Source organism: Priceomyces carsonii (genome assembly GCF_900007245.1).
Source record: "Priceomyces carsonii strain CBS4050 genome assembly, scaffold: Debaryomyces_carsonii_scaffold_1, whole genome shotgun sequence".
NCBI lineage: Eukaryota > Fungi > Ascomycota > Pichiomycetes > Serinales > Debaryomycetaceae > Priceomyces > Priceomyces carsonii.
In genome coordinates, this window is record NW_026946674.1 from 1861056 (window position 1) to 1888554 (window position 27499).

General features: G+C 37.7%; 17 protein-coding genes across 17 annotated transcripts; 8 read left to right on the forward strand and 9 right to left on the reverse strand.

Annotated features, from left to right (window-relative positions):
- Nucleotides 1–7: 7 nt before the first annotated feature.
- Nucleotides 8–3220, reverse strand: SRO77 (putative Rab GTPase-binding protein; the record flags this gene model as incomplete). Its single annotated transcript, XM_062956964.1, has 1 exon — nucleotides 8–3220. One exon carries the CDS (start codon nucleotides 3218–3220, stop codon nucleotides 8–10), a length of 3213 nt encoding a protein of 1070 aa, XP_062807854.1.
- A 244-nt stretch (nucleotides 3221–3464) lies between these two features.
- Nucleotides 3465–3701, forward strand: DPM2 (Dpm2p; the record flags this gene model as incomplete). Its single annotated transcript, XM_062956965.1, has 1 exon — nucleotides 3465–3701. The coding sequence occupies one exon, from the start codon at nucleotides 3465–3467 to the stop codon at nucleotides 3699–3701; it is 237 nt and encodes a 78-aa protein (XP_062807855.1).
- A 163-nt stretch (nucleotides 3702–3864) lies between these two features.
- Nucleotides 3865–5406, reverse strand: PRCAT00001033001 (uncharacterized protein; the record flags this gene model as incomplete). Its single annotated transcript, XM_062950790.1, has 1 exon — nucleotides 3865–5406. One exon carries the CDS (start codon nucleotides 5404–5406, stop codon nucleotides 3865–3867), a length of 1542 nt encoding a protein of 513 aa, XP_062807856.1.
- Nucleotides 5407–5853: 447 nt separating this feature from the next.
- PRCAT00001034001 (multicopper oxidase) lies at nucleotides 5854–7740 on the reverse strand (the record flags this gene model as incomplete). The annotated part of the gene is made up of 1 exon (XM_062950791.1): nucleotides 5854–7740. The coding sequence occupies one exon, from the start codon at nucleotides 7738–7740 to the stop codon at nucleotides 5854–5856; it is 1887 nt and encodes a 628-aa protein (XP_062807857.1).
- Nucleotides 7741–9107: 1367 nt separating this feature from the next.
- PRCAT00001035001 (carboxylic ester hydrolase) lies at nucleotides 9108–10358 on the forward strand (the record flags this gene model as incomplete). Its single annotated transcript, XM_062950792.1, has 1 exon — nucleotides 9108–10358. The coding sequence occupies one exon, from the start codon at nucleotides 9108–9110 to the stop codon at nucleotides 10356–10358; it is 1251 nt and encodes a 416-aa protein (XP_062807858.1).
- A 41-nt stretch (nucleotides 10359–10399) lies between these two features.
- PRCAT00001036001 (NEDD8-activating protein) lies at nucleotides 10400–11701 on the reverse strand (the record flags this gene model as incomplete). The annotated part of the gene is made up of 1 exon (XM_062950793.1): nucleotides 10400–11701. The coding sequence occupies one exon, from the start codon at nucleotides 11699–11701 to the stop codon at nucleotides 10400–10402; it is 1302 nt and encodes a 433-aa protein (XP_062807859.1).
- Nucleotides 11702–11839: 138 nt separating this feature from the next.
- Nucleotides 11840–13414, reverse strand: RAD52 (recombinase; the record flags this gene model as incomplete). The annotated part of the gene is made up of 1 exon (XM_062950794.1): nucleotides 11840–13414. One exon carries the CDS (start codon nucleotides 13412–13414, stop codon nucleotides 11840–11842), a length of 1575 nt encoding a protein of 524 aa, XP_062807860.1.
- A 299-nt stretch (nucleotides 13415–13713) lies between these two features.
- Nucleotides 13714–14118, forward strand: PRCAT00001038001 (uncharacterized protein; the record flags this gene model as incomplete). The annotated part of the gene is made up of 1 exon (XM_062950795.1): nucleotides 13714–14118. One exon carries the CDS (start codon nucleotides 13714–13716, stop codon nucleotides 14116–14118), a length of 405 nt encoding a protein of 134 aa, XP_062807861.1.
- A 115-nt stretch (nucleotides 14119–14233) lies between these two features.
- PRCAT00001039001 (mRNA splicing protein) lies at nucleotides 14234–14503 on the reverse strand (the record flags this gene model as incomplete). Its single annotated transcript, XM_062950796.1, has 1 exon — nucleotides 14234–14503. The coding sequence occupies one exon, from the start codon at nucleotides 14501–14503 to the stop codon at nucleotides 14234–14236; it is 270 nt and encodes an 89-aa protein (XP_062807862.1).
- Nucleotides 14504–14676: 173 nt separating this feature from the next.
- PRCAT00001040001 (uncharacterized protein) lies at nucleotides 14677–16539 on the forward strand (the record flags this gene model as incomplete). The annotated part of the gene is made up of 1 exon (XM_062950797.1): nucleotides 14677–16539. The coding sequence occupies one exon, from the start codon at nucleotides 14677–14679 to the stop codon at nucleotides 16537–16539; it is 1863 nt and encodes a 620-aa protein (XP_062807863.1).
- A 185-nt stretch (nucleotides 16540–16724) lies between these two features.
- PRCAT00001041001 (mitochondrial 37S ribosomal protein PET123) lies at nucleotides 16725–17633 on the forward strand (the record flags this gene model as incomplete). Its single annotated transcript, XM_062950798.1, has 1 exon — nucleotides 16725–17633. The coding sequence occupies one exon, from the start codon at nucleotides 16725–16727 to the stop codon at nucleotides 17631–17633; it is 909 nt and encodes a 302-aa protein (XP_062807864.1).
- Nucleotides 17634–17852: 219 nt separating this feature from the next.
- Nucleotides 17853–19790, forward strand: PRCAT00001042001 (uncharacterized protein; the record flags this gene model as incomplete). Its single annotated transcript, XM_062950799.1, has 1 exon — nucleotides 17853–19790. The coding sequence occupies one exon, from the start codon at nucleotides 17853–17855 to the stop codon at nucleotides 19788–19790; it is 1938 nt and encodes a 645-aa protein (XP_062807865.1).
- Nucleotides 19791–19882: 92 nt separating this feature from the next.
- On the reverse strand, nucleotides 19883–21847 carry NHX1 (bifunctional K:H/Na:H antiporter; the record flags this gene model as incomplete). The annotated part of the gene is made up of 1 exon (XM_062950801.1): nucleotides 19883–21847. The coding sequence occupies one exon, from the start codon at nucleotides 21845–21847 to the stop codon at nucleotides 19883–19885; it is 1965 nt and encodes a 654-aa protein (XP_062807866.1).
- A 515-nt stretch (nucleotides 21848–22362) lies between these two features.
- Nucleotides 22363–23646, forward strand: SLY41 (Sly41p; the record flags this gene model as incomplete). Its single annotated transcript, XM_062950802.1, has 1 exon — nucleotides 22363–23646. One exon carries the CDS (start codon nucleotides 22363–22365, stop codon nucleotides 23644–23646), a length of 1284 nt encoding a protein of 427 aa, XP_062807867.1.
- A 94-nt stretch (nucleotides 23647–23740) lies between these two features.
- On the reverse strand, nucleotides 23741–24658 carry YHM2 (Yhm2p; the record flags this gene model as incomplete). The annotated part of the gene is made up of 1 exon (XM_062950803.1): nucleotides 23741–24658. One exon carries the CDS (start codon nucleotides 24656–24658, stop codon nucleotides 23741–23743), a length of 918 nt encoding a protein of 305 aa, XP_062807868.1.
- Nucleotides 24659–25411: 753 nt separating this feature from the next.
- FAD2 (Fad2p) lies at nucleotides 25412–26662 on the forward strand (the record flags this gene model as incomplete). Its single annotated transcript, XM_062950804.1, has 1 exon — nucleotides 25412–26662. One exon carries the CDS (start codon nucleotides 25412–25414, stop codon nucleotides 26660–26662), a length of 1251 nt encoding a protein of 416 aa, XP_062807869.1.
- A 90-nt stretch (nucleotides 26663–26752) lies between these two features.
- On the reverse strand, nucleotides 26753–27460 carry PRCAT00001047001 (protein-S-isoprenylcysteine carboxyl O-methyltransferase; the record flags this gene model as incomplete). Its single annotated transcript, XM_062950805.1, has 1 exon — nucleotides 26753–27460. One exon carries the CDS (start codon nucleotides 27458–27460, stop codon nucleotides 26753–26755), a length of 708 nt encoding a protein of 235 aa, XP_062807870.1.
- Between the last annotated feature and the right edge of the window lie 39 nt (nucleotides 27461–27499).

Here is a 27499-nt window from a genome sequence, read left to right on the forward strand (position 1 = left end):
TATATGGCTATAAACCAAATTTACTCTTAAGAGCTTCGTTATAGAATTGTTTTTTGTGAGATTCCATCGTATTACTCACACTTTCACTAACATTTCCAGCGTAGCCATTGAAGGACTCCTCTACGGAATCTATACCGTCTTGTAATCCTTTCATAAACCCAGAAGAGCCAAACACTCTACCACCCTTGCCTGCTTTCCTCACGGGTGGCTTATAACCACGATCATTTTCCTCTGAAGCTGGCGCATAGCCTCCATATCCCAGAGAGGGGTTAGCTTCAGGGCTAATGTTGTGAGCCAATTGGCTCTCAACATTCTTTGAGGTTCTTCTATTCGGACCAGCTATTAATTGCGCTAAATCCTGAGAGCTGATGTATTTAGTTTGTCCTTTTGCCCACAGTAATGCACTCGCAGCTGGTCTCGCAGGAATAATTGCATTTTCATTAAATAGTAAATCCGTAGGTAGATCATCGTTAATCTTTCCAGATTTTACACATACACTTATGTTTATTAATTCAGTCTCACTGGTTGCAATGAAAGCGTCACCCGTTGATTGTACACTGGAACTGAACGCGGACTCAGCGTCTAATCGATTCTTGCATTTATCATAAACGCTCAGAGGCATTTTTACATCAGCAACATCATGCAATCCAGGGATGCTGGAAAGTTTCACGAATCCGGATTTCACTAATGTGGCAAGAACGATTCCTTTACCATGTAGCCTGAAAATACCACAACTCAAGCACGTATCTTCAATCACCTTGTGGGATAGCTTCATTTTAGGTATTTTTATGATACGAACATCTTTATCAGAAGCAACTACTACGAAACCTGGAATTAAGACCCCTTGACTTAGCTTGTGGAACATATCTAGTGATGCAACGGCAGATTCACCATTCTTTGAATTTATTGGAACGAGTTGGCGTATTTCTGATTCATCATCTTGACCTGATACTCTAGACTTATAATTTAAGCCAAGTGTCTTATCAGCAAATACGACTTCGAATGCCCCGTTTCCTTTAGGAACAATTCTAAATATGAGAAGATTGCCTCCACAATTCGTGCCAACTAGTAATAAAATTGATGAGAAACCATCTTGTCCGTACTCCATTATTGCGAATTCCATGGAGGTTACATAACAATTGGCATCTACTGAAGGAGCAAATTCTCTCAAAGATGCATTCATTATTATAGCAGGGCCCCTAGAGACATCACATACTATTATTCTTCCACTTGAGTATCCAACTGCCGCAAATCCGACGTTACTCATTTTAAGACATGAAATTGATTCAAATGCTGAAGGGTTCAATATCGAAACTGGGACAAAGCTGGAGGCAGATGTAAGGGACCCTTTAACACGGCCCTTTAGACTGAGGATCGAGAAATCGCCGTTTTTATGTTCAACGAGACAAGATCGGTAGTCAATGTCCTTAAAAGAACCTTGTTTCGAAGAAGTTGGACTTCTTCCATATTTACAGATTGCTACCGAACCATTGGCCAATCCAACGATTAATTCCGCTGATTCCAATGAACAGGAAACATCTACCACTGATATAGACTGAGGGCTTTCTTCATATAAACAATCTTTTAGTGAAATCTGCACCGTATTGCAAGGATCCTGGTGATCACTTCTTGATACGTCAACTAATCTTACTACTCCATCATTGTGACCAGATACTAAAATATTACGGAATCCTTCATCATATCCCATAGCCTTGGGCAAATGCGACGAAGAAACTGGGGCACCACCTTTCAACAAAACTTTTGTAGCTCCGGCGTTCGTGGAGACTCGATTAGATAAAACTCCGAACCACTGAATTCTAGGGACCGTCACAACATACATTTTTGTGACAGGCGGTAGAATCATTGCAACAGAAGGAGGCAAAACTAAATCTTCAAGATCAGATGAGAAGCCATCTTCGGCATACATATTAAATTTTTTCATATAAAGAGACCCCAAGTTCGATAGAAACATCAAGTATTGAGGGTTATGATTTCCGTTGAAGTAGGGTAAACAATTGGTGGTCAAAGGGAGTATATGGGTTATATATTCACTCTCTGAGGAATCACTTTTAAGGTTGAACGCTATCTCTATTTTTCTTTGACCCATTTGGGGCCTGGCATAAAAATCACTTTGTTTCTCATAGGAAGCTAAACTGTACTTCAAGGTGATCCCAAAATCTATTATTGTTATAACGTTTTGGTCGGAATTACCCCCACTAACAGCCAACTGTGTTAACTCAGGATCTTCACCACAAATCCACCGAACATTCAGAATAGGAGAAAATGAATTAGGTGGTGCAATAGGCTCACCTTCCTTTTGCATATTTATATAATCCAAAGTTCTCGCTTCAAGTAGGGTTCCTGACTGAGCATCCCAAAACGCTAAAGTATTGTCTCCATGTACTGTCACAACATGCAAGCCATTCGGATGGAAATGTGACTCAATTACAGACGGAACAGTTTCCTTTGCCGAACCAAAAATTTTCTTCTTACCATTATTCGTGATCGAATATGAATAGTCAAATCCTCTTGCACCTCTGCAGATTTTGTAAACAAACGAATTCACAATATCACCATCAGCTATAGAATAAAGAATAGCTGAATGACTGTAGGTCACAAGAATTGTTCCAATATCCCTCGGATGCCACTCAATTGATAAAACTGCGGACAATTTTTGCTTAGGCATTATCTTTTTCTGTAAATTATCGATCCTTAATGGTGTAGTTGACAATCTATCGACGTCATAGAAAATGATAGACCCATTACTTAAACCTAACATGAGCCAATCCAAAGATGGATCAGATTCCATGGTAGAGATACTACCAGAGGGCAGGTATGTTCCAAGGATTTTTTTAGAATGTAATGATAACACAGTAAGTCCTGATGATGGTGATGCAGCAACTAAGTAAACACCTTTCACAAACTTAAGCAAAGTCATTGGATTTGTAGAACGAAATTCAAAAACTACTTCAACCCTATCCTGACCATAAACTCTTACATCGTTCAGCAGTGTAGATACCGCGAGAAGCGATTGAACAGGGTCATAAGCTATTGCAACTATAGAATTATTTGGCAACCCAAGTTGTGCAGTCATCACAATTCCCAAATGTTTTGGGCTTATGTCATCTGGAGTTAGACCCTGTATGCCCGAAGTCTTGAAGGCATTCGAAACAGAGCTCAAGGAAAGAGGAGCCTTTCTCAGTTTAAATTTGTTGAACATACTTACTGATCATCTAGCCGTTAAGGTGTACTCAGTACTGATTAGTGACAGCATAATCTTTTAAAAATAGAGCGCACGTGATCCAACTTAGTAGATTTTAGACTTCAATTTTAATCATAAACAGAATCGCCGTGATGCTGTAAACATTCGTAAAATACTATGGTAAGTTTAAATAAATAGCGAGATTTGAAACAATGGAGCTTTACTAATCAGATATTTTTAGGTTTTTGATCAATTAGTTGGCATGGCCATGCTCGCAGTTGCTACCGCAGTATTCATTTATTACACCGTGTGGGTTTTTGTATTACCATTCGTTGATGAAAGCAATATCCTTAATTCTTTGTTTTTGCCAAGAGACTATGCAATAAAACTTCCTTTTTTTCTCTTGCTTATTGCGGGTTTGGGAGTTGGATCTTTTATTGGAAGCGTCTTAATCAAAAGTTCTCAGAAAGAAAAGGCAAAAAAGAAGAAGTCCAATTAGAGGTCAATGGTAAATCCTTTATTTCAAGCATTATTTTGGCAATACATGATAACGTTAACCAATTCAGAGGGGCAAGTTTTACAGATGATTTTACTATAGAGCTTATTGATAATGTGGTCATTTCAAATACTTCTATATTAGTCCTAAATGAATATGAATTTCGTCAAGAACGAATAATGTAGTTTCCAGTTTTAGTTATATATTTGACACCCTTATAAGGCTTCACAGTGTCACCTAAACCTTTTGCACTCACAATCTTCAAACTATCAACTTTCCAGCCGCTGGGAACGCTACCTTTATGTGAATAAGATAGTCTCAAAAAAGAGGGCTTCAAAGATATAGGAGCTCTCGTTGATTTTTTTTCACTGACATTGTCTTCTATGGAAATCAAATCGGCAGAAGTGTGGGGTTGATTATCAAATGAAACTGTATTTTCAGCTTGACCCACACTTATGGAACCATCGAAGACTGCCTGAATCCCAGTGGAAACTGTTCGCAAGTTCCACTCCACTTTCCCCTTATCCTTAGGCATTGCATCCCCATGAGTTACTCGATTTGTCTTTATGTTTATATCTCTCATGTCGATTTTCAGTTCATCTTCATTGTCTGCCCGGGATCCAACATGTATTTCAATCATCAAATTGTCTATTTTGGTTATATTCATATCGCTTTTAATGAATAGCTTGATCTGAAACTCATTTTGGTTTACACCTACTCCAGATTGGTAATCAATATCTATTAAATCCAACACTTCTTGTTGATATGACTTATTCATTGTGTCCAAATCAAGTTTATAGTTCATTAGTGTACTTCGTCCATCGGGGGGAATGAATGACATGTGGCCAGGATTATCAATCCAGTTCTTAACCTTAATACAACGATGAAAACTCGGGGTTATCTTATCTAAGTCTCTACCCAGAAGCACCATTTGCAACATTGGTACACCACTTAAATGAGAGACAAAATTGACCTTTCCATCGATAAATCCAGATATTGGTATAAGTCTTGTAGCAGGTTTCCAATTGGAAGATGAATAAAATGCTGAATCAAATGCTTTAACAGATGATAGAGTTCCGGACGCGATTCTGGATATAGGCTTCAATATTACGCTCAAGTTTTCTATAACATCAACATACATCTCATTATTGGTATATTTCACATTAGACCTCCTCCATGGGATCAGCAGTATTTCTTTGCTAGTTTCAGATGTTTGACTCAAAGGATTGGGAGAAGATGCCTTTGCAATTCGATTCGGTGTGCTCAAAATTCTGGAAAGCAAACTTTTGAACGGCACAATATCCCTTAAAGCATTACAATCCGTAATATTTGGTATTCCATCGTCTACCATTTCGCTTAATAGAAGCATTAAAGTGTCACTGTTCGCATCGATTTTTGTTGAAGTTAATGGAGCTCCAAAATATTCTTCCATGATATCAACTAATTGACTCATGAAAATGTATGGTACCATGGGATTGAATGCATGTTCATTCGAGCAGAGAACATATAACCGCAAGCCTTTAATATCTGAAAATGTTACATAATAGTTCTTATTAATCTCGATCAATGACAGAGCGCTTTCAGTGCCTGGTCGAGACTTTTGACTTAATATGCTAGAAAGCGACTTGAAGCTAGGTGATGAAAGATTAATCAAGTACTCAAAGACCAAATTGCTGCCAGCATCCGTGATGTAGATAGCTCCAAGCATGGAATATTGATGTAATCGGGTTGCCTTCTTTGTTTTCTGTGTTTTACAATTAAAATAAAAGTGTTTCTCATTCTCAATTCGTGCAACTACAACAAAATACCTTTTACTACTCAGCAAAAATAGTACACAACATACTTACGATGAAGTAAACAAATTCAAAAAGGGCGGGGGGCGTTTATTATTAACAAATTAAAAAAAAGGGGAGAGTCGAGCCATTCATTAACAAAAAAAATTTGGAGTATAAGGATACGTATAGGGTATACGTACAGTGATTTGGGGGATAATCAAGAATAATGAAAAATCTTTCTTATTTCATAGCGACTAGTTGACTCGATGCATAGCAGTGGTTAGTTCACACACACACATTTTCTTCATGACCAAAGCTAAAGCATCATCCATCTAGTGAAGATTTTACATATCCAATTCCTGATAAATTCATACGGTAATTTATTGTTTACCGCTGGAACTTGGAAGGATTTCCGATTCTTCGTGAATATCTTCGTTGGTGTCATCTTCGTTATTGATTACATCTTCAACGTCCAAGTCTCTAGCAACTCTTGCCTCAACATCTTTAATATCGGCCAAACCATATATAGCAATAGCCACTAAACCTAAGACGGCAGCAATACACGAGAAAACCAACGCAACAATACCTCTAGCTGTGAATCCAGCAGGTAATGCCTTTACTTGAACATTTTGGCCAGTCAAATCTAAGTAGTCCTTAGAATTTCCTGCTGCGTTACCTTCAATACTAATTCCATTTTTCTTACAGGCGTTCTTAGAACTCTCAGTGAGCTGTTGCTCAGAATTTTCTTGGATTGCAATAGGATCTTCAACCAAAACCAATGCAAGACCTTGCTCCAAATGCCACTCAATGTGACAATGGAAAAACCAAACACCAGGGTTATCTGCTTTAAACCTAAGGACCATATAAGACTGAGGCTGGACATAAACAGTATCTCTACGTACTGGATATTCAGGCCATTCTGCATGATCTGACTTGTTGAAGCCAACAGGTGATTCAGTATCTGGGACTTCTTCATGTCTCTCGATGACTTGGAAAACGTGTCCATGCAAATGGAAAGGATGCTTACCAGTATCTTGATTGTTAACAACTATGTCAATGGTCTCATCGCCTTGTAACACAAATGAGTGGGTATTTGTTCCATAAACCAACGAATTCGTTGCTTCCTTTCCAGCACTTAATGCAGTAAGCAATACTGGTACTTTAGGCGCGGTATACGTAATGTTATTAAAGAAGGCATAGTTAATACCATTGTCCAAGTTATCCATAATAACATCCACAGTTATTGTTTGATCAGCATCGTCGTACAATTCAACTTTTTCAACAGGTTCCAAGAAAAAGTCGTCCAAGTAATCTAACGCATCAACCGTGTACTCATCTGGCTTATCATTAGATTCATCATAAACAATATAGTTCGTTGAATTCAAAATCAAGTCATCAGGAATAACATCCAACATAGTGTCGTCAATCTTATTCATGAAAGCATAGTTTTTACTTGTGTCACTCTTGGTTTTGATTAAAACACCATATCTTTGAGCTACTGTGATATAAATCATACTTGTCTTGTTCGGCTTCACGTAGATACCATCAACTTCAACAACTTCGAATTCATGATCCTCCATATACAAATATTGAGAAACAAAACCACCAACATTAACTATTCTAACAAAGTACGTCTTATCGGGCTCGACATACATACTGTTGTTTCTAGTATCGTTGAATAAAGTATTTTGAGGAATTGGTTCTGCACCTGTAGGATTGTAAAGACTCAAGAAAGTTGGGAATAACTTATCGGAATGGTCATGGTACCACTCACCAATAGGCAAAACTAATTCTTCGTCAAAATCAAAGGGGTAATCAGATTTCTTTTTCTCTTCAATGATAAAGGGAGCCCTCATACCGTCTTGGTATTGTCCTTTTGTATGAGAGTGGTACCAGTAAGTACCAACTTGATCTCCAACTGTGAAATTATACAAGAATGTCTCTCCAGGAGGAATTGGACACTGAGTTATCATCTCAGGACCATCCATCTGACCTGTACCATTTTGGAAGAGACCATGGAAATGCAACGTAGTATTACGGTCTTCGAAGCCATTTATCAAATATAAGTTTACGCGGTCACCAGCTTGCACTCTCAATGTCGGCAATGGCCATGAGTTATTGAAACCAATAACTTTCCTTTCGAGAGTTCCATCAGGATTAGCATCTACCCACGTTGTCTTAAAGTACCAAGTGTGTGTCTTAGCATTCACCTGGGCACCAAAGACAATTGCCATGAAATAGACTGCCAAAAATCTTATCAACATCATCTTTATTCAGTCTCAAACCAGCTTCTATTTTTGTTTAACCCTATACTCCAAACAGAATCTGAATAACGAAACTAGCTAAAGATCAAAAGAGGGTAAAAAACTTCTCAAGTGCCAGAGTTTGCATTTATATATCGCATTCCTGCGATCTGCCTATATTTTGGGTTTCAAGGAGCAGAAATTCGATCTACCTACATTCAGGCGACAAAATTTTTTTTTCTATATTGCTAATTTGATGGAAACGGGCAGCCTTATTGATAACTTGCGTTAACTATGCTCATTAATTCAAACCTTTGCATACCGGTGGTAAGGATATCGACCAATATACAATACACGCATAGAGATTGATCAGATAAAGCTACTTTGTTTACGTAATCCTGACCGACTCGCAAATTGTCTTTTTAGATTGAGCCAATAAGCCGGAAAGTAAGATTAGCACTGGGGCGGGAAACCGGATTTCTGACGAACATTTGACTTTTGTTTTGGGGATGCGCTGACGATGTGAAGAGTAATACTCTTATTTTTTCCAGGACTAAAAGCACTTTTGAAACATTAGTCTAAGACTTGGCCGTTTCCCTGAGGCTTATAATCATGGCACTTATATACGAGTGCTTGGCACAGATGCTAATTTTATGTATAGAGGATGTAAAATTATTCGGTGGAACCCTGTGAATATTTGAGCCTCTCCAAAATGCTTCTTGGCTCGACCTGCATACGTGTTCACCGAAAAGCATCACTTGATAGCGTAACACTGCACCGAACTGCAACATGCGGTCGAAGAACATAAGCCGGCCAACCAGCGTCCGATATTTTACGTGCTGGCGAATTGGGGGGTGAAACAGAGGACATAATAGCTGTAGAAGGGCGCTTCCAGTAATTGGTAAATTACAAACCTATGACGAAAAATGTTCTAGAGTTATGTATAGTATACGATGAGCATTGTGTAGGCAATAGAAGCATCTGATAGATATTAGGCGAAATCGCAAAGAGATTCAGAAGCGAAGCTGGGGTTGTGAATGGAAGTCTACGTTAGATACTAAAATGACACAAATATGAGGAAATGCGCATGACTATTTGCACGTGCACTGGACATGGAAACATTTGTTGAAACGGTGTGTATATAATCTAGAGCGGCAATGCGCAAGTGTCATTTTGTCTCACTTCCCCAACAGCTTCGCGCAACGGTTACTTTGCTGAAGTTTTACATATTTTTCTTTCTTACGTGTACTGAAAACATGTGTAGGGAAGCCATCACAGGCAGTCCACTTGACTTGCAATTTGTATATTAGAAAGCTTGAACTGAAAGCATAGTATTTGTGGTTAGAGGTGGTTAAGTTTAATCTTCGTTCAAAATTTTCATTAACGAGAAAATGTTAAATACTGCAAAGCGATACAAATATTCCTTACATTTTCCAAATTTTGCTACCGTGCGTTCAGACGGTACCTTAGGAGGACGTGTTCATAAGGAGATAAGGCTACCGTCGAAGCAGGCTACATCAGCCTATCGTCGTCTGACGCATCCAACATCATTACCCATAAGGAAACTTTTTTCAAACACTTTTCCTTTGTCAGTAAAGGAATCTTTGCATGACTTTGCATGCAGACACAATGTTTTTAAGTTTCAGAGTGATCTACTATCAGTCCTCCCTTTTTACCCAGAACAGGATGATCTCGGCAGAATATCTCGTGTTGTTCGCACTATGTTGGACTGTGGAAACTATATTAACGAGTTTGTGATTTATCCAAAAGGTGCAAGTGAAAATTCGAAGGACTTGAACCACTTGATTATGGTCCATGGATATGGGAGTGGATTGGGGTTGTATATTAAAAACTTCGAACAAATTTCGAGGTCCAAGAATTGGTGTATACATGCTATCGATTTGCTAGGTTACGGCTGCTCATCGAGACCACCATTTAGACCAGAAACACGTGACCTAAATGGAGTTGAGAAATGGTTCCATGATTCTTTCGAAGAGTGGTTAGTGAAAAGGAATTTGGGCTCCGTATCAAGGGAGAAGATCTTGGTAGTGGCGCACTCAATGGGAGCATATTTGATGGCTTCTTATATTATGAAGAAAAAAAATTTCTGTAAAAAATTGATTATGGCATCACCAGGTGCCATTATCAAGCATAGGAGGCAAATATTCGTCCCAGGCTACTTTGCAAAATTGTGGGAACAGAACATTTCACCCTTTTCCTTGATAAGAAATGCTGGTCCTTTAGGGTCAAAGCTAGTGAGTGGTTGGACCTCCCGCAGGTTTGCAAAATTGCATCCCAGTGAGAGAAAGTTAATGCATAAGTATATATATGGTATTTTTCAGAGTCCTGGTTCTGGCGAATACATGTTAAACTACTTACTTGCTCCCGGAGCAGATGCGAGGTCTCCTCTAATAGAGCGGGGTGTTCATAAAATCAATTGCGAGCTATTATGGTGTTATGGAAAGGAAGATTGGATGGACAAAAAAGGTGGCGAGCTATGCTCCAATATTATAAATAATTATCATAGGGACCCAAAAAGGAGTACAGTTGTCGAAATTCCAGACAGTGGTCATCACCTTTATCTTGATAACTATAAAAGATTTAATGATTTATTAATTCATGAAATGCAAAAGTACAAGTAATTAGTTTTAAATTCTCTTTAAATACATTTGTATAGATAATGCTATGACAAAAGAGAATTAATGTCATTCGGAATTGAATCTGATCCCAGAAACTTGACGATCAATTTGAGTGAAATTGGTAAATTAGGATCAGTTACTATTATCTCTTCTCCATCTTCAATCATAGTATTGACTTTCTTCGATAAATTGATTCTTGTCTTTTCTTCTAGACTCTCGGGCATCCTGAGATACAAATACTTTCGAGCCGTGGTAAGTGATGGCAGCTTCATTTGCACTTCTTGTCTCGCGCTAATTTCATCAATCATCTTTTCTAAAGTCCACCAGTTCTTTACTTCAACTTTCTTGGACAAGCTTCCACAAACTGGACAACTTGGTTTCTTAGCATGAGAGTATGTGTATGTGAATACCGAATCATCTCCCGAATACATCATGTAGTTGTTTAAAATGGGATTTATGCTGGTTATAAATTTAAATGTTTCATTACAGCAAGATGCGGCAATTATTGCATTAGTAGATGCGATTGCAGGTATTATGTTCTTGACCACACCTAAGGTTAATTGTCTCGTCACGCCTTCGATTTTGAATTCCTCTGCTCTAATTTTCGATGTTTTATACATCCAATCAACATCATTTGGATCATCCGCGTCAAATGCTTTACCTGAAAAGACTCTTGGCCATTCTAATACACTTGCCCATTCAATGCAATGTTCTGGTAACCTTGGAGTATTGGTAATCGTACAGACAGGAAATGTGGTTTTGGGCGATATTAAATCCAACGTACATTCGTAGCAAGAAGTCAAGGTTGGTAAGATAACCCTAGACTGGCCCCTAAGCCCTTCCGTACCCCCATCGATCAAAGGAATTAAGTTATTCAATTCGTCGTCGACAAGTGAGACCAAAGTGGCATTGATCCAACGTCTTGCCTCAACATTATCCAAGCCACAGACAATGGCGCTGAATTGTTTATAGTAATCTGTGGATTTATCTTGAATCTTTCCAAAATAAGGTTTGATCTTGATGTCTTTCACTCTTTGTTCTATTGCTCTTGCAGCTACTTCGGCTTTCGACTTCCCTATGTCAGCGGGTCTAAACAAAAACTGACGATTCAAGTTTGAAACATCTATAGTATCCATATCAATTACATATATGTCCTTAAAGCCTGTTAATGCTAAATTTTTTAGTATCTCGCATCCCAATCCACCCGCTCCGATTACCAATATTTTGGAGCTTTCTAAGGCAGCGATAGCATGATCTACGTTGTATTCTTCTGGGACATCATTATAGGGGCCTATGTGTCTCAAGAGAGTATCCACAGACAGCAAACCCTTCGATGATAAAGCCATTTATGCGTCACTCGAGTCCTCAGATACTTTAAATATAATTTTCTCGCACTTTATCTATTCTATTAGTAAATATTTGCAATCGAAACTAGCTACACGACTATAATGCAATAAATTATAAAACCTTCGTAAGAGGGTATTTTAATTTTCTTTATCAACTAACAGCTCACTATTATCACTGTTTAGATTTCTTCGTAGTCTCTTCTGTGGTTGGCTTTGCGACGGAGGCAAGCCAACCATTCGTTTTCCCAAATTAGAATTATTTACCAGCTTTAAAGATGATGACAGGTTGAGACGATTACTTTGCCTGAGGACTGATGGTGCATCAGGTTTATTAGTGGATTTGTTAAGTGCTGAAACCTCTGACCTTTTTACTGGGACTGATTTTGTTGGATCAATTGTCCTTCTTATATTTGGTGATACAAACTTCGGATCAAATTCTGGAATTTTGCTTCCCTGAACGTCGGTTCCTTTTTGAATAAGATCTGCTTTTTTGGCACTCACAAAAAGAGGAGCTTCTGAGGCGATTTTTTGTTGATGAGGAGTGGCTAAATTATCAGTCAACAAATTTGAAACTATATTTGAAGTTGCATCACTAGAGGAGTACACATCAGTATCCAAAGCGCTTCTCCGAATCCCAGGGCTATCATCCATATTCAGTTGTTCTTGACTAAATTCTCTGTCTTCGTGAAAGATCATTTCTAATTCGTCGTCATCTATTTCATTTTTTCTAGCAACTTTGCGGCCATGATCGATATCTACCGGTTGATCATCACTGAATACAAACGAGTCATCAAAATCGCTTACTATTTCTGCATTTTTCTTTAAGTGACTCCCACGATCCTCCTTCTTATATCTCATATTTTCTTGATCCCTTGCTTCACTACGCCCATTTATCTCATGCTGACCACGGTTTTTATTGACCACATTTGATGGAGTAGACTCCGGTACATTAACACGTTGTACTTGTCGTTTTCTTTCTTCTCTTTTGACTAACATAGGATCTCTATGAAAGTTATCGTCTTCTAGTTGAACAGGGGGAAGTTTCACCTTTTGCATCTTAGAAATTATCGTTTTATCATATAAACAGTTCCCAAGAACATTTCCAAAACATCGTAAACATCTCTTTAAACCATCAGTGAATGCTTCCTTTTTACATTTTTCGAAAGCCATAGCTTTACTTTTGGCATTATCAATATACCCATACCCAAAATCTTCATGATAGGTGCCATCTCTTATAGTAATTCTTACGACAACAGAAAGGCCCATAGAAAATCTACCAGAGTTTCCATGCGTGTCAAAATAATCTACTTGAGAGCTTATAAGCTCCGAGCTCCACCCGTTGAACCCAAATATTTCATTAGCTAGATTTAACGCCTTCCATCCTTCAATATATGATACACTTTGTCCTCCGCCGCCGGGACGAAAACTAACGTATTCTGGTCCCAAAACTTTGTCAAGCAATTGCTGAATTCGTTCTTGCTGTTCATATGTATAGGGGATCGCTTTAAATGGCCTCGTTGATCCCGATGTCTGCTGGGTCAGGTCCCTATGGTTTAGATTACGATATCCGCCATTCGAATTCGTTTGATTTTCATCATTGCTTATGTTGTTGATGGATTGTTGGGGGTCACCTCTTGCAGTTTGACGAGTCGTATGAGAAGCACCGGGATGATTGAAAGGCTGCTGATTATTGGAAGTTGTAGAGCCACTCATGATCAACACAAGGCTATCTTAATTAATCAAAATTAGAGAACAGAATCAGTAGTTTGTTGTAAGTATCTAGTTTGTTTGTCTATGCGCGCGACGTAATCATTTTTTTTTAACGTGTTGCACACTTACATTTGAGGAAAGTTTCAGAAGAAGGCGAGTAGAGGTCAAATATAACTATAATCTTAAGCGTTACCAGAGTTATATCTAGTCATATGTGGCGATCCCACGTCCTGAACCAGTAATTAGTTTGTTTGAGGTATTGAATCTATTTATAGTTATCACAAAAATTAGCTCTGGCATGAATGAACTCTAAGGACGTTACTCTGGAAGATGATGACGCTAAAAAGAAACAAGAAGAAGAAAAAGAAGAAGAAGAAAAGGACACGTTTTCTGAGGTAGAAGTGCAGCCATTAAAGAACAATCCACATACCAATAAGAACAATGATTCGAAACTTCTATGCTCTCAACAATTCAATTCAGAGTTTGATATGGAATATCCAAAAAGGAAGTCGAGTTCCCAGAAGGAAGATAATTCCAATCATAGATTACAACAGATCTCGAATTACAAAATCATAATTGCAAAGGAAGAAAGAAGGAAACGTTATAATTTACGTTACAATCGACAGGCTGCCAATAGTCCGGAAAGAGATGTAGAAAGTCCAAGAAAGAAAAAAAGAGTCACTTTTGAGCATTCGAAATCAAGATAGTCGAAATGTTTGCCTAGTCCAACTGGATTATCAACCTATGAAGATTATGATGCATTTATTTTACAATGTCATGGATATTTAAGAATATGTAGAAATATAAAGTAGAATGTCTTTATTAAATATCTGGACATGAAATTAAAGTAATATTATCACCTTTCAACAATATTCGTCCTAAGTGCTCAGTTTCACCATCGGACGTAGAAATCTCATCTGCATCATCGACAACGATATTCATGAATTCATCAAATCCTCTAATTTTACCTTGTATTCTCATATGAGTTTGTTCATATAACCAGATATTAACGATTGATTGCTGTTGTAAGCATTTAAAAATAAGATTAATGGGAGGAAGCATCGAGGCTTTTCCAGACCCTGAAGACGACATAATGGTTCAGATGTTCGTCTACGAAAGTACGAAGATTTTTGTAGCGTATTTTTGTTTTTCATGAAAGCATCTCAAGTTTGTGTAAGAAATCAAACGAGTCTTAAAACTTTGTTTACATCATCAAAATCTACAAGAGGTGCAATTGAAACTACAGTTCTAGACTTGGGGGTCTAATGTCGAAAGAAGTTAATGACTTGAAACTGTTATTTATAGGTTGGCTCGAAGAAGCAGCGATAGAAGCAACAAAAAAAGGAACTAAAGCGGCCTTACTTTATAATAAGGCTTTAGATAGAGTGCGACACCATGAAGGGCCCATTAATGATCCCAAAACTTTGAAACTGATACAATATGTTGGGGAAAAGACGGTTTTATCTTTAACAAACCGTCTTCGAAAGTATTGTCTTGAAAATGGAGTGAGATATCCTGAAGCATTTGACCCAGCTACCTTGTCTGTCAAAGATAAAAGAACAGCGCAGATAACGAAAGGGAATGATAATAAGCGACCACGAAAACAGAAGCCTTACGTTCCTAGGCAACGTTCTGGAGGATATGCTATTTTGATTGCTTTATACTTGAGAGATAAAGGGCTTCGTGGATTGAGCAAGGATGAAATAATCAAAGTTGCAACACCATATTGTGATAGGTCATTTAAGTCGAACCCTTCTAATAGCGATTTCTACTCAGCATGGGATTCCATAAAAATTCTTATAAAGCATGATCTAGTCGGATGCATGGGGAGGTCCCCTAAATTATACGTCATGACTGAAGAGGGCTTAGAGCTCGCATCTAAACTCAAGGAAGCGGAGGGGATCAATTCATCTCCACCTAGAAGCAGTGCCACAGATATCTCTTTTGATAACGAGATAAGAGTTAGTCCATTTATTCCCACGAGAACGGTTTTGTCAGACTTCTCAAAATTAGGGTCTGAAAGTAAAGAACAGGTTCCTATCTTTGAGGATTATAACCCTAGTGCTACATTTCTATTTGACAGCAACTTTGCTTCTTCACCTCTAAAAAATCGTTCAAGTATGTCAAATGATAATATTCAACGGCAGGAGTCGAAAACTATTCAGGCTTTGAATGATTCGAAGCACCATGATATTGCTAATAAACTGTTTCAAGGCATACAATATGACATATGGTTGGAATCAGAGTTCGAAATTATCTTATTGATAGATAACAGAGAAATTAGAAGCCAACAGGAGCGTGACTTCTTTAGACAAAGGTTAGAGAGCTTGGGTATTCAATGCGAAGTTAGATCTTTATCCGTAGGAGATTCCTTGTGGATAGCAAGACGTAAAAAAACAAAACGAGAGGTGGTATTGAACTATATTTGTGAACGGAAAAAATTAGATGATTTGGCATTCTCGATCAAAGATGGCCGTTTTCAAGAGCAAAAAAATAGATTAAAAAAGACAGGTATGAAGTACTTCTATTACATCATTGAAGAAGTTGGCATAGAAAAAGTCGCTCATATGAAAGATGCAATCAGAACATCAATGTCTATGACAATGACAACGTCTAATTTTAACTTGAAACGGTCCAAGTCGATTGAAGAAACTGTTAGCTTACTTGCTACCTTAACTAACGTGATCAAACTAGCTTTTAAGAGACGTAACACTAATTTAATTGTTCTAAGACCGCGGATTATGAATACTCAAGCAGAATACGCTCTGCTTCTTTTAAAATTTAGAGAAGAATTTGAGAGCAGATCCACGCCATATGAATGTGTTCACTTATATTCCACTTTTCAAGATTCTTTGGCCAAAAATGGTATGATGACGGTAAGAGAGATGTTTGTTTCTATGCTTATGGCCATAAAAGGCGTCTCTTTGGAAAGAGCAGTAACAGTTCAGTCTTATTTTAAAACTCCTAAAGGATTATTAGATTTTTATCATACTGAACATCGTTGTACAAGTGACAAGGAGAAAAGGGAACTTCTACTGGAGCTCTTCAAAAATCAGGTTGGTAACAAGAAAATAGGCAAAGTGGTTCTGGAGAGAATCTTTGAAACTTGGGGTACTCCTTCAAGTTAACCAAAATCAGCATATTGCTTCTGATTTCCATTAGCATCATCGATCAACATTTCGCTATCTTTAGAGTGCAATCGTGCAAGAACCGTTAGTTTGAAAATTTCACGGTCGGTACTTTCTCAAAATTTTCTATATTTCTACGCTATATAATATATAATAGAAAAAACAGGGTAATAATAATCTTTGGAATGAGTAAGCGGGCTCTTAAATACGGCGGGAAATCAGGTATCTTACCCAGGGTTCGCCCAGTATTTAAGCGAAATCCAATAAGACCTAAGACTAATGATGAGATTGCAGAAGAATCCAAGATAGAACAAGGATATGCCGAAGGCATTCCTTTGCCCAAAAAACGAGGATTTAAGTTCCAGAGGCAACCAGTACCTCATCCAGTTGTGACTGTTGAAGAGAGGATCAAGAGGAATATAGAAGACCGCTCTCCTGCTATAGTCAATGAGTCAGAATTGTCCCACGATGAATTATGGAAATTGAAAAGAGACGAAATCCGAAGAGTACATTTGAAAGATGCTTACATTACTGAAGCAAAAAGATTACAGAGGATCGAAGAATTGAAAGCCGAGAAAGAAGCAAAGGAGAAAGAGGCCAAGAAAGATATTTTTTCGCACGAGGAAACTGAAGCCACAAGATTGACTTTGCCTACTATAGACTCTTACTTAAGCGGACCCATAATGAGACAGAGAACTGAAGAGGAAAAAGAGATCCTCGAAGAGAAAAGAATCTTGAATAGAGAAGTAAAAAGATTGGAAGTAAAAGAGAAAAAAGCTAACGAGATATTAGAATTGTATCATGCAGCTTCCAAATTCATAACAACTGAGGAAGAACTCGATCATGCCATTAAAGAAGCATTTGAAGTAAATGTTTCTAAATTTGAACGTAACCAGTTGAACATTGAAAATAAATTACAGGGTTATTCTTATGCTTTTGCAAATGCCAACGTCAACGAGGGCTTGGTTCTTGACGAGGTTTTAGGTGAGATCAATGGTGAACCAGGATTGGAGACTGTGAAGCATACTTTGGACGGTGAAATCGAAAGGTTAAGACGTGAGGCTCAATTAGCCATTAACCAAAAAATGAATTGATTTGCTATTGGCAATAAGTTTCGAACAATGATTGTATGGTCATAAATTCTTTTTTTAACTCTTTGTCCACTGACATGTAAATAGAAATACACATCCTTGTAAACGATAGATTTTTCAAAGGTGTATTTGGTCGTGTGCCTCGCAAATAGGTAGTATCGCAATATTATCTTTTTAGGGTCCACATAGAACAGTCAGAAAGAACTTATTATTGTTACAAGGATGTCAGACCAGACTAGTGGTAAGAGGAACATCTCTTATGATTACTACTATTCTAAGGTAGTGATCAAACGAATGGGGTACTTCAAAAATGTGGTCGGTCTTTTGGCAGTGATTTTGTCAATTAGTTTAAGAGTCCTATTTGGACATTTTTGGTGGAATCTATTACTTACTATATTAATAAGGGGCCCCTTACTATTTCTTGGGTTCATGACCCTTAAAATATCTAGAGACAAGTACACTACAGTTGAATTCACACCATTCAAGACCTTGGGTTCTCAAATTTACTACTCATTATTATCGAAGAAATTCTTCATAATCGTACTATGTTACTCGGTGTCTTCATTAGTACTGTACCTGGTGTTCATATCGCAGCTAAGCTTTAAGTATGATTATGCTGTGTTATCAAAAGAATATGGACGCAAACCGATTGTCAATGACGAATGGGTCCATTACTGGTTTCATGCTGTGTACATAGCATTCATTTATTCAGCACAGCACTTGACTTTCCAACGCAATAGGCTTAATTTTAGATATGGTATATCTAAGGTAAGACCAGATGACTCTTTGATGAAAAAACTTCCAAATCTATTAGGCAATGCAATATTCTTGAATTTAATTGTCGGGCTCTCTAGCCCAATTGTGTATTGCATAACAAGGCCAATCATTTATAAATTTAATTGGCCAGCATTGATTGCATGTGGATTGGATACTTCAATTCCAAAGTTTTATTTGTCCTTTAGAGTGTTGTTTCAAATTTCATTCGTGTCTTTCCATGTTCTTCTATCGTGGGAAATACTTAACCATGTATACAACGTGTATTCTACTATTGGCTGCTTAGATGGTAAGAAACCGATTTCAACATACAGCTCAGACCCTATAAATACATTGCTATCGGGATTGAGAAGTACTGAACCGCAATATCAGATAAGTCGCTTAGCTGCATTTCAAGAATTGGCTTATATTGCCTCCACAAATGACCCAGAAGGGGTAAAGTTGCGGGTAGCCATATATAGCGCTCATTCTAAGTTCGGATTCATCTGGCCTGCAATACTTGATGAATGTTCTTTAGTAATTAAAGGTACTACCGCAAGAATCAACTATAGATCCCCATCTGACTTGAAGTACTTGCAACTGGATACTGTGAGGTTAGATGATGGGTTAATCAGTCCATTACCAAAGGACAGTAGTACAGGTAGGGATATTTTCGGTAATTCTAATCTTAATAATGCCCATAAGGAAGATAAAAAAAAATCGTCAAAATATGATATGAAAAAATATCCAGAGGCATCGAATGAAACTTCAAGTGAAGCACCCTTTAGACAGCTATTCAAATTTCTCGAGAATAATATCTTAAAGTATCTACCAAACAGCGTCTTTTCATGGGTCTCGTCTATTTTGAAAACTCCGAAAGGGTTTATTTTAGAGCTTCATCATCTTGTTGAAAGATTAGAAAAAGATGGCAATCAGTATTACAAAAAATTTCTAGATAGCAAATTTGGAATCTTTTTTAGAAGGACTTTAAAGAGGGACACTGAATCAAGAGTTTTGAATCCAGTCAACTTTGGTAATGCGGTATTTGCGATTTCAGATTTGATTATTCATTCGATAGAAGAGGACAAAAATTCATGTGTGACAACTTTGCATGTAAGCGAGGTCTTCAACTTATTAGAAAAACCGATTAGGGCTACAAAGAATTACTCTGATTATCTTCCGAGCTCTGTTTATTTGACACAATCTCAAAGAACATACAAACAACTAAAATTGAATCATTTGGTGGTTCTTTTGCATGACTTGGCAATGAATAAGTTTTTTCAAATGTGTATTGAATTCAACTTCAAGTTGAATGATCTTTTACTAAATGCAAGGACGTTCAAGCTAGCGAAATGGGTTATTGATGTTGCAATTGCACACCAACAACAACAAGGAAAAATGGAATAGCCTAGATACATAAAGACTAAGACTAAGAATATATATTATGTATTTATACTTGACGTGATGTAGGATAATAATTTTACTACATTGACATGACTCTATGAATCTTCATGTGGGCTTTCATTTTTGTAATTTTTCTTACTCAGGTTTGGTAATGTGTCAAGCAAGACAGGCTTGAGCACTTGTTCATCAAATTTCGTAAACCATTTGGCATGATCTTCAGCGCCTAAAAATCCACCAAAAATTCCACTTGGATTATCAATAGGGAGTCCATTTGATGTTGCAGGTCCACTAGAAGACGCATTCGGGATTAAGTCATCCAAGTCACTTGATATCAAATCGTCATCATCAGGCTTCACTAGTTCTGTAGAATTGGCCGTTGGCATTACTTGAATACCCGTGTTTTTTTGAAAAGATGTTAAGCTAGCATTTGATACAGCACCAGATTTCACTGTATCATGAGGATAAACCTGTGTACCAAAATTTGAAGAAGAGTTTGCAAACCTTCTGTTTCCCAAAATGAAGTTTGGAGTGGTAGGGCTAGCATAAGGTAATCTAGGTGCCTCAATATCAAAATCATCATCCGAATCTATACTCTCATCTACACAGCCGACTTTGATACCCAAGATCTCAAGCATAGAGGCCGTAGTTCCTCCGAAAAGAATCACAGTCAATACAACAGCAACAAGTACAGTAGCCAATAATGTCCATTTAGCTTCTCCTTGTATCCCCATCGCTAATGCAACACCAACTGCTCCCCTTAAGCCTGCCCAAAATATCATCATCTGATACGAATGACTGATTTCATCCGGTACTTGCTGATACGCGAGATCAGACATTGTTGTAGGCCTGTTGACTAGCCTCTCAAATTTTGCTCTATATAAGAAGTTCAACAATCGTGAAAGAGGAAAAACAGACAGCCATCTAGCCACACAAATCAGAATAAAAGTGATGATTATTAACAAAGGTTTAAAAACTAATTCCACCTCTGTAAATAAAGACAATCCAAGATAAATGAAAATGAAATTCTCGGATAATTGTGCCAATAATTGAAAAACATATTTGGTTGCAATTTGAGTCCTTCTCGACATGTTGAAATAGGCATAATGCTTCAAAGTGATGCCACAAAATAATAAGGAAACTATGCCTGACATATGTGCTCCGTTCGAAAAAAAATATGACTGGTATGCAAATAATAGCACCAAACAAGTCTCAATCTGGGGATATCGTCTAATATGACTGTGCTTCAAGATCAATGCAACTAGAATACCAATCAGAATACCAATAATTGTAGAAATTGTAAACGTCATTAAAAATAAACCAATTCCTTCAAATAAACTCGAGAAATGAACAGCGTGGCCATGGAACTTTTGACATGTTTCAAACATGACAATAGAAATGGCATCATTTAATAAAGATTCGCCAAAAATGATTGTATATAACTTCGGATCAACCTTATAGGCATTGAAAATTGACAAGATCGTGACTGGATCAGTCGCTGACAAAGTGGCTCCGACAGCTAAAGCATCAACAAATTCCAACTTTATGCCATCTACTCCTAAAGCAGTCCATATATATACGATTACTCCAATCACAAGGGCCGAAATGAAGGTTCCAGGAATCGCAAATGTTAAGATTGATGCAATATTTCTGAAGAAGTTAGCTTGATGTAGCTCGTAGCCAGAATTCAATATAATTGGCGGTAATAAAATATTGAAGAAATAGCCCGAGTTAAATTTGACTGCATCTTGAATGTAATGCCCTGGAGAAACCCTGATAATTAATCCAACAACCATCCCGTAGAAAATAGATAGTACTGTCTCATGAATAGCTTTAATTCGACGTTGCTGAAGAAAATAGGATGACCATAGTGCTGAGCACAACAAGAATATTACAATGAATAGGGCCCAAGAGGAAAATATCTCATCCTTCACAGGATTAGAATCATCTAATTGGTCATCATCAGGCGTTGAGACGTCAGGTATTTCATCATCTGGATCATTTTCGCTTCCTGTTACCCTCTTTATTAGAATTTTAGCAGCGAATAAAGCTATGTTACTCATTTTATACGTATATAGCTCGTATTACCAATTGATTCGGTACTTCTTTATTTCAGTAATTGTTTAAAATAATTCAGGCACTAAAAGGTTGTAAGGTATTTCAAAAACGTTAATCAACAACTATGTGGAAATACAAGAGACTTAGGTCGATCAAATAGACTTTGAAGTACTAGTTTTCCGATGTAAGAAATGTAATCTGTAACTGAATCTTACTTATTTGGTGAGATTGTTTAATGTAACGTAAGTCTCTAATTGAATATAATTCCGGCACATAATTGTTGTTTATTTATGACGCTCAGCGCTCTTAGCGAAAGAGATCAATCCTATCTCTGGCCAGAAGAGATATTCTTAACAGAGTGTCAAGACACTACAGTCCTAGTAACCTTTCACTTATCATTCGCTTAAAATTTGAAACGGGCTAGTGCATGTCAAATATCCATATTTTTTACTGAGGCTGCTATTTTTAGTCAAGTTTATTTTTATTCATACCAGCAAATTTGACAGAAACTATAAACAAAATGGACAAGGACCCTAGGAGAGGAAGTGAATACGGCAGATATGACTATGCAAATGAAAGAAGAACTTCACAAGTAAATGCTAACTTTTCCATGTCTGACTTGCATCGTGTGAACATGCCCGATCATATTTCAAACTTCAAATCAGTGGTTTCTGCTGATAAAACATGCGCTGCCTTTCAATTAGCTACACCGCCTATATCTAATGTGTCCACGCCAGTGAAAGAAGACTCTTCTATGAACTTCGGCCATGAAATCAATTACTATGGACTGTGGTTACAAAGTGCTAATGTCAAGGTTACGACTTTGTGCATTAGCTGGTACATGTTTTCAATAATATCAAGTAACTCTAGCAAGATCATATTATCCGATTTCAAGCATCCCGTTACCCTTACACAAGCTCAGTTTATATTAAATTTCGTCTTCTGTGTCGCGTTTTATTTATTAATTTCATTCAAACGAAACCTTGCCCAACATCTTCCTGTTGGTATGACACCTAACATGCAAGAAGTCAAGTCTGTTGTGGCATTCCTATCACCGAAACCTAGTTTCATCTTGAGCATAATTCCAATGGGATTGTTTCAGTTTTCAGGCCATATATTATCCCATACAGCGTTTTCCTTGGTGCCAGTTTCGACGGTCCACACAGTGAAGGCACTTTCCCCCATAATAACTGTTTTGATATACAGATTGTTTTTTAAAGTGCATTACAAGAGGTCAACATATATTTCTCTAATTCCTTTAAGTTTGGGGATTATGTTGACATGTTATAAACCTCATCAGGGAGCACTTTATTCTAATGGCCTACTTCTAGCATTTCTTTCGATGTTGATCTTCGTTACCCAAAATATATACGCCAAAAGAAAAGTAACACAAGAAGTACCTGGCTTTTTGCCTACCTCTAATAAAAGGCATAACAACAATCCGGACAAGTTAACGATCCTATTATTTTGTTCAATAGTTGGATTTGTTAGTACCTTACCATTCTACATCGTTCTAGAATTTCGAAATGATACGTTATCTTTGAAGAGCATTACTCCGAAACTATTTGCATTGATAATCCTCAACGGATTTTCCCATTTTTCACAATCACTACTTGCATTCCATATTTTAGGACTCGTTGATCCTGTGAGCTACTCAATTGCTAATTTAATGAAAAGAATTTCGGTCATTTTCATTGCCTTCCTTTGGGAGAGTAATCATTTCTCTGTCCATCAGTCTTGTGGTCTCATGGTTACATTCTGTGGGCTTTATTGTTATCATAAATGGGGATCAAAGCATCAATGAGATAAGCGCTAATTCAACGATTTTTACTCAAATATAGATATCTATTAATGTCAGAATTAAAATGTAGATATATATTAATATAAAATTAAATGCTTTAATGGCCAGCACCATCTGCATTAAGCATCTTCTTAAATATATCCCCAAAGGCAACCATGAAGACAGTTTGCCAGACTCCTAAACCAATTCTTGGGGTGACGCCTCTGTACAAACCTTTAACACCGTTATTCTTGTATATATACTTGAAGGCACTCACAACTCCTAGCTTTTTTGGCCTATTGGGGTCGTTGGTTTTTGATTGCATTTCAACCCTAATGACTTCAATGGGTTGATTCCAAGCCGACAAACCTCCACCAATAACAGAGGAAGCGATCTTCTCTACTGCATTCAATTTTTCGTCCTTCCCTTTGTTAGTCAAGTTTTTAATGGCTTCTTCCGCCAACCTTGAAAAACCGAACCTAGATCCCCAATTGGTCATTTGTCTAATGGCGACAGCATTGACTCCTTTATTGATACCACGTATACCTTCCTTCTTGTAGATCTCCTTGAAGACTTGGAATGTTGTTTGTTGTGGTACTCCACTTTGCGCCTGCTTAGATCTGGTAATCTCAACGGTTTTCATACAAGTGCAGAATCCCATTGTCATATATGCTTGAGCAAGGCCACCGGAAACACCACCTCCCATACCGGCGACAAAACTGCTAGTGCCCAATCTTCTGAACTGATACTCAGCTTCTGCAGAAACAAACAAAAGAACGGCTCCTTTAGTCGAAGCTTCTATCCAAGCCCAAGGAATCAAACCCTGGTAGAATCCAAGGACACCACCTCTAGACCAAACAACTTTAATTGCTTGGAGCATTGAAATAGATCTGTTAGCTGCCATTGTGGTTTTAGTGACTTCAAGTGGCTGACCGAGGGTGGTGACCTCTGCCATGTTCAAACCAGCCCCTAACAAAATGTTAGAGAAGTTAATGGGCTTCTTTTCTATCTCAATTGGGGACGCTTTAGTGGCCATCTTCAATCTTGTAGTGATAACTAGCTTGTTTAACTATTGTCATTCCCCATGATATGTAAATTTTTCATAGTCGGCCGATATAGGATCATATTCATCACATGATGACGAGGCTAGTCCTATGGAGAACCAAACGCGTCGAAATTCTCTGTCGGTCGCAGAGGCGACATTCTTACCAAATCCGACTTTTGTCCGCCAGCCCGACATCAGCATCCCGGCGACCTTGTGATTTTGCCCAACATAGTTATCAAAACCCACCCTCACCCCCGGTGCCGACTCTTACAACAAGGAATAGGTTTGAATTCCGAACTTGTACCTGTCGCATGTTGGCTAATTGTTCGTATTATAGGGTTATTATGGACTCTGTATGGACCGAATAGATTTGAAAATACTGCAGAGTCACATGGATTGTGCGAGATTTTATGGTTACACATAAATATAATCGTTCCCTGATCAAGGTGAGCCCAACGCTCTTCAAAGTAGATCCAACCCAATCATTTCCTGTATGTCTTCCATGTTATCTACTGGGATTTCTTTTCAGATTTTTTTTTTTCTTGTGATCTGCAAAAGGAATTTTTTTTCTCTTTGTCACATTCTTCCACTTGTAGACAGAGTTCAAATCATATATAACAGTAATTGACGCCAGTTAAATTACACGTTTTTATTGATATTACTATTGGATCTTTCACATAACATACACGCCGTATAAATATCAGTGAGATTAAATCAGCAATAGCAGACTTGTGATATTACACTATGAGTAAAATAGTTTCTAGTGCCAACACAACTTCCCCTGGTGTGGAAGTCAAGCAGAGAGGCAACGTTGCGAGCTTATACGACACCACCAGCAAGAATCTCACGGCTATTGACACGTATGGAAATGAATTCAAAGTACCAGACTACTCCATCAAGGATATATTAAGCGCAATTCCGACACACTGCTACGAAAGAAGAGCAGCTGAATCTTTATATTACGTTTTCAGGGATCTTTTCTGGATAGTATCTTTCGGATATCTTGCTAATAATTACATCCAATTCATACCTTCGCAAGTCGGTAGGTTTTTGGCATGGTCTGCTTATGTCTATGTTCAAGGTCTTCTTGGTACCGGTTTGTGGGTTTTGGCCCATGAGTGTGGTCATCAAGCATTTAGTGATTACGGCTGGCTCAATGACTCTGTTGGTTGGGTTTTACATAGTGCTCTTATGGTGCCTTACTTCTCTTGGAAGTTTTCTCATGGTAAGCACCATAAGGCAACGGGTCATTTAACAAGAGATATGGTGTTCGTTCCAAAGACAAAAGAACAATTTATGGGTGCCAGAGGTATTCAAGATCTTGACGACTTGGTAGGCGATTCACCAATATACACATTACTTCAATTAATTTTCCAACAGCTGCTTGGATGGATTTCCTACTTACTCACCAACGTCAGTGGTCAGAAATTTCCAGGCAAGTCTTCTTGGAGCATAAATCATTTCAATCCCTCGTCTTTGATTTTTGAGAAGAAAGATTATTGGTATATTATCTTGTCTGACATCGGTATTTTGACCCAGTTCTGTGTGTTATATACCTGTTACCAACTGTTTGGTGGGTTCAATGTTTTAGTTAACTGGTTTTTACCTTACCTTCTCGTCAATCACTGGCTCGTTTTCATAACATACTTGCAGCACTCTGATCCTCAGATGGCTCATTATGAAGCAAGTCAATGGAACTTTGTAAGGGGTGCAGCTGCTACCATTGATAGAGAATTTGGCTTTGTTGGAAAATACATTTTCCATGACATTATTGAGACACATGTTTTGCATCACTATTGCTCCAGAATTCCTTTCTATAACTCAAGAGAGGCAAGTGAAGCAATCAAGAAGGTAATGGGAGAACACTATCGTCACTCTGACGAAAATATGTGGGTTGCTTTGTGGAAATCAGGCAGGTCATGTCAATATGTAGATGGCGACAATGGAGTTATGATGTACAGAAATATCAATGGCTATGGAGTTGGAAAGAATTAGATTATTTTGCCATTATTTATTTTAGACGCGATAGACTTTTCGAAGCTTCTTCTTCTCCAAGTTTAGTAGATATTATAAATGAATCTATTTTCATGTAATGAAGGGTATTCCTGTTCCAGTCTGTGATTTATAAGATAAGTAGTCCTTTCCAAAGAAAGTCGTTAGATAATTTTCCTCAAATTCTATTCTCTTGTTAAAGAAGTTCCACAACTTGAAGGTTCCTAGTGTTAGAGTTATGATATTTCCAAAATAAAGTTGTAGGCCTATGAACCACCAGAAGAACCCAAAGTAACTGGGATGTCTCATAATGCTATATATACCATTTGTCACTAACTTGTGATCATTATGACGTTCTTTTTGAATATAATGGTTGAAAGATTCCCCAGCAGTACACATAGCTAAAGTTCTAATAATTTGAGATAATAATATCAATACTAAACCCATCTTAGTGAATGAAAACGATGTGAACCAAGACTTCATAAGGAATTCCAAAATGGAGATTACATTGATAGCATGTAAATCCCAGTCATTTAGTATAAACGAATCATCGTCAACGTTCGAATTATTAAATACTGCAGTTGTTATAAACTCGAGGAAGTGAAAAATGCAAACAAAAGAGACATATCCGTTAATCTTGATAATTGTCGACGGAACATAAATCACATTCAAGAATGCTAGTATTATCACAGTGCAATTAACTGCTAAAAGAAAACCAAGTACAGTAGATTTTATAGCCACAACAGACAAGTTTACTTTCTTTGAATCATATAATGAAAATCTAGTCCCCTCGGCTGACATTGGTAGGAAGAATTGAAAAGTTACAATTAGTCGAATAAG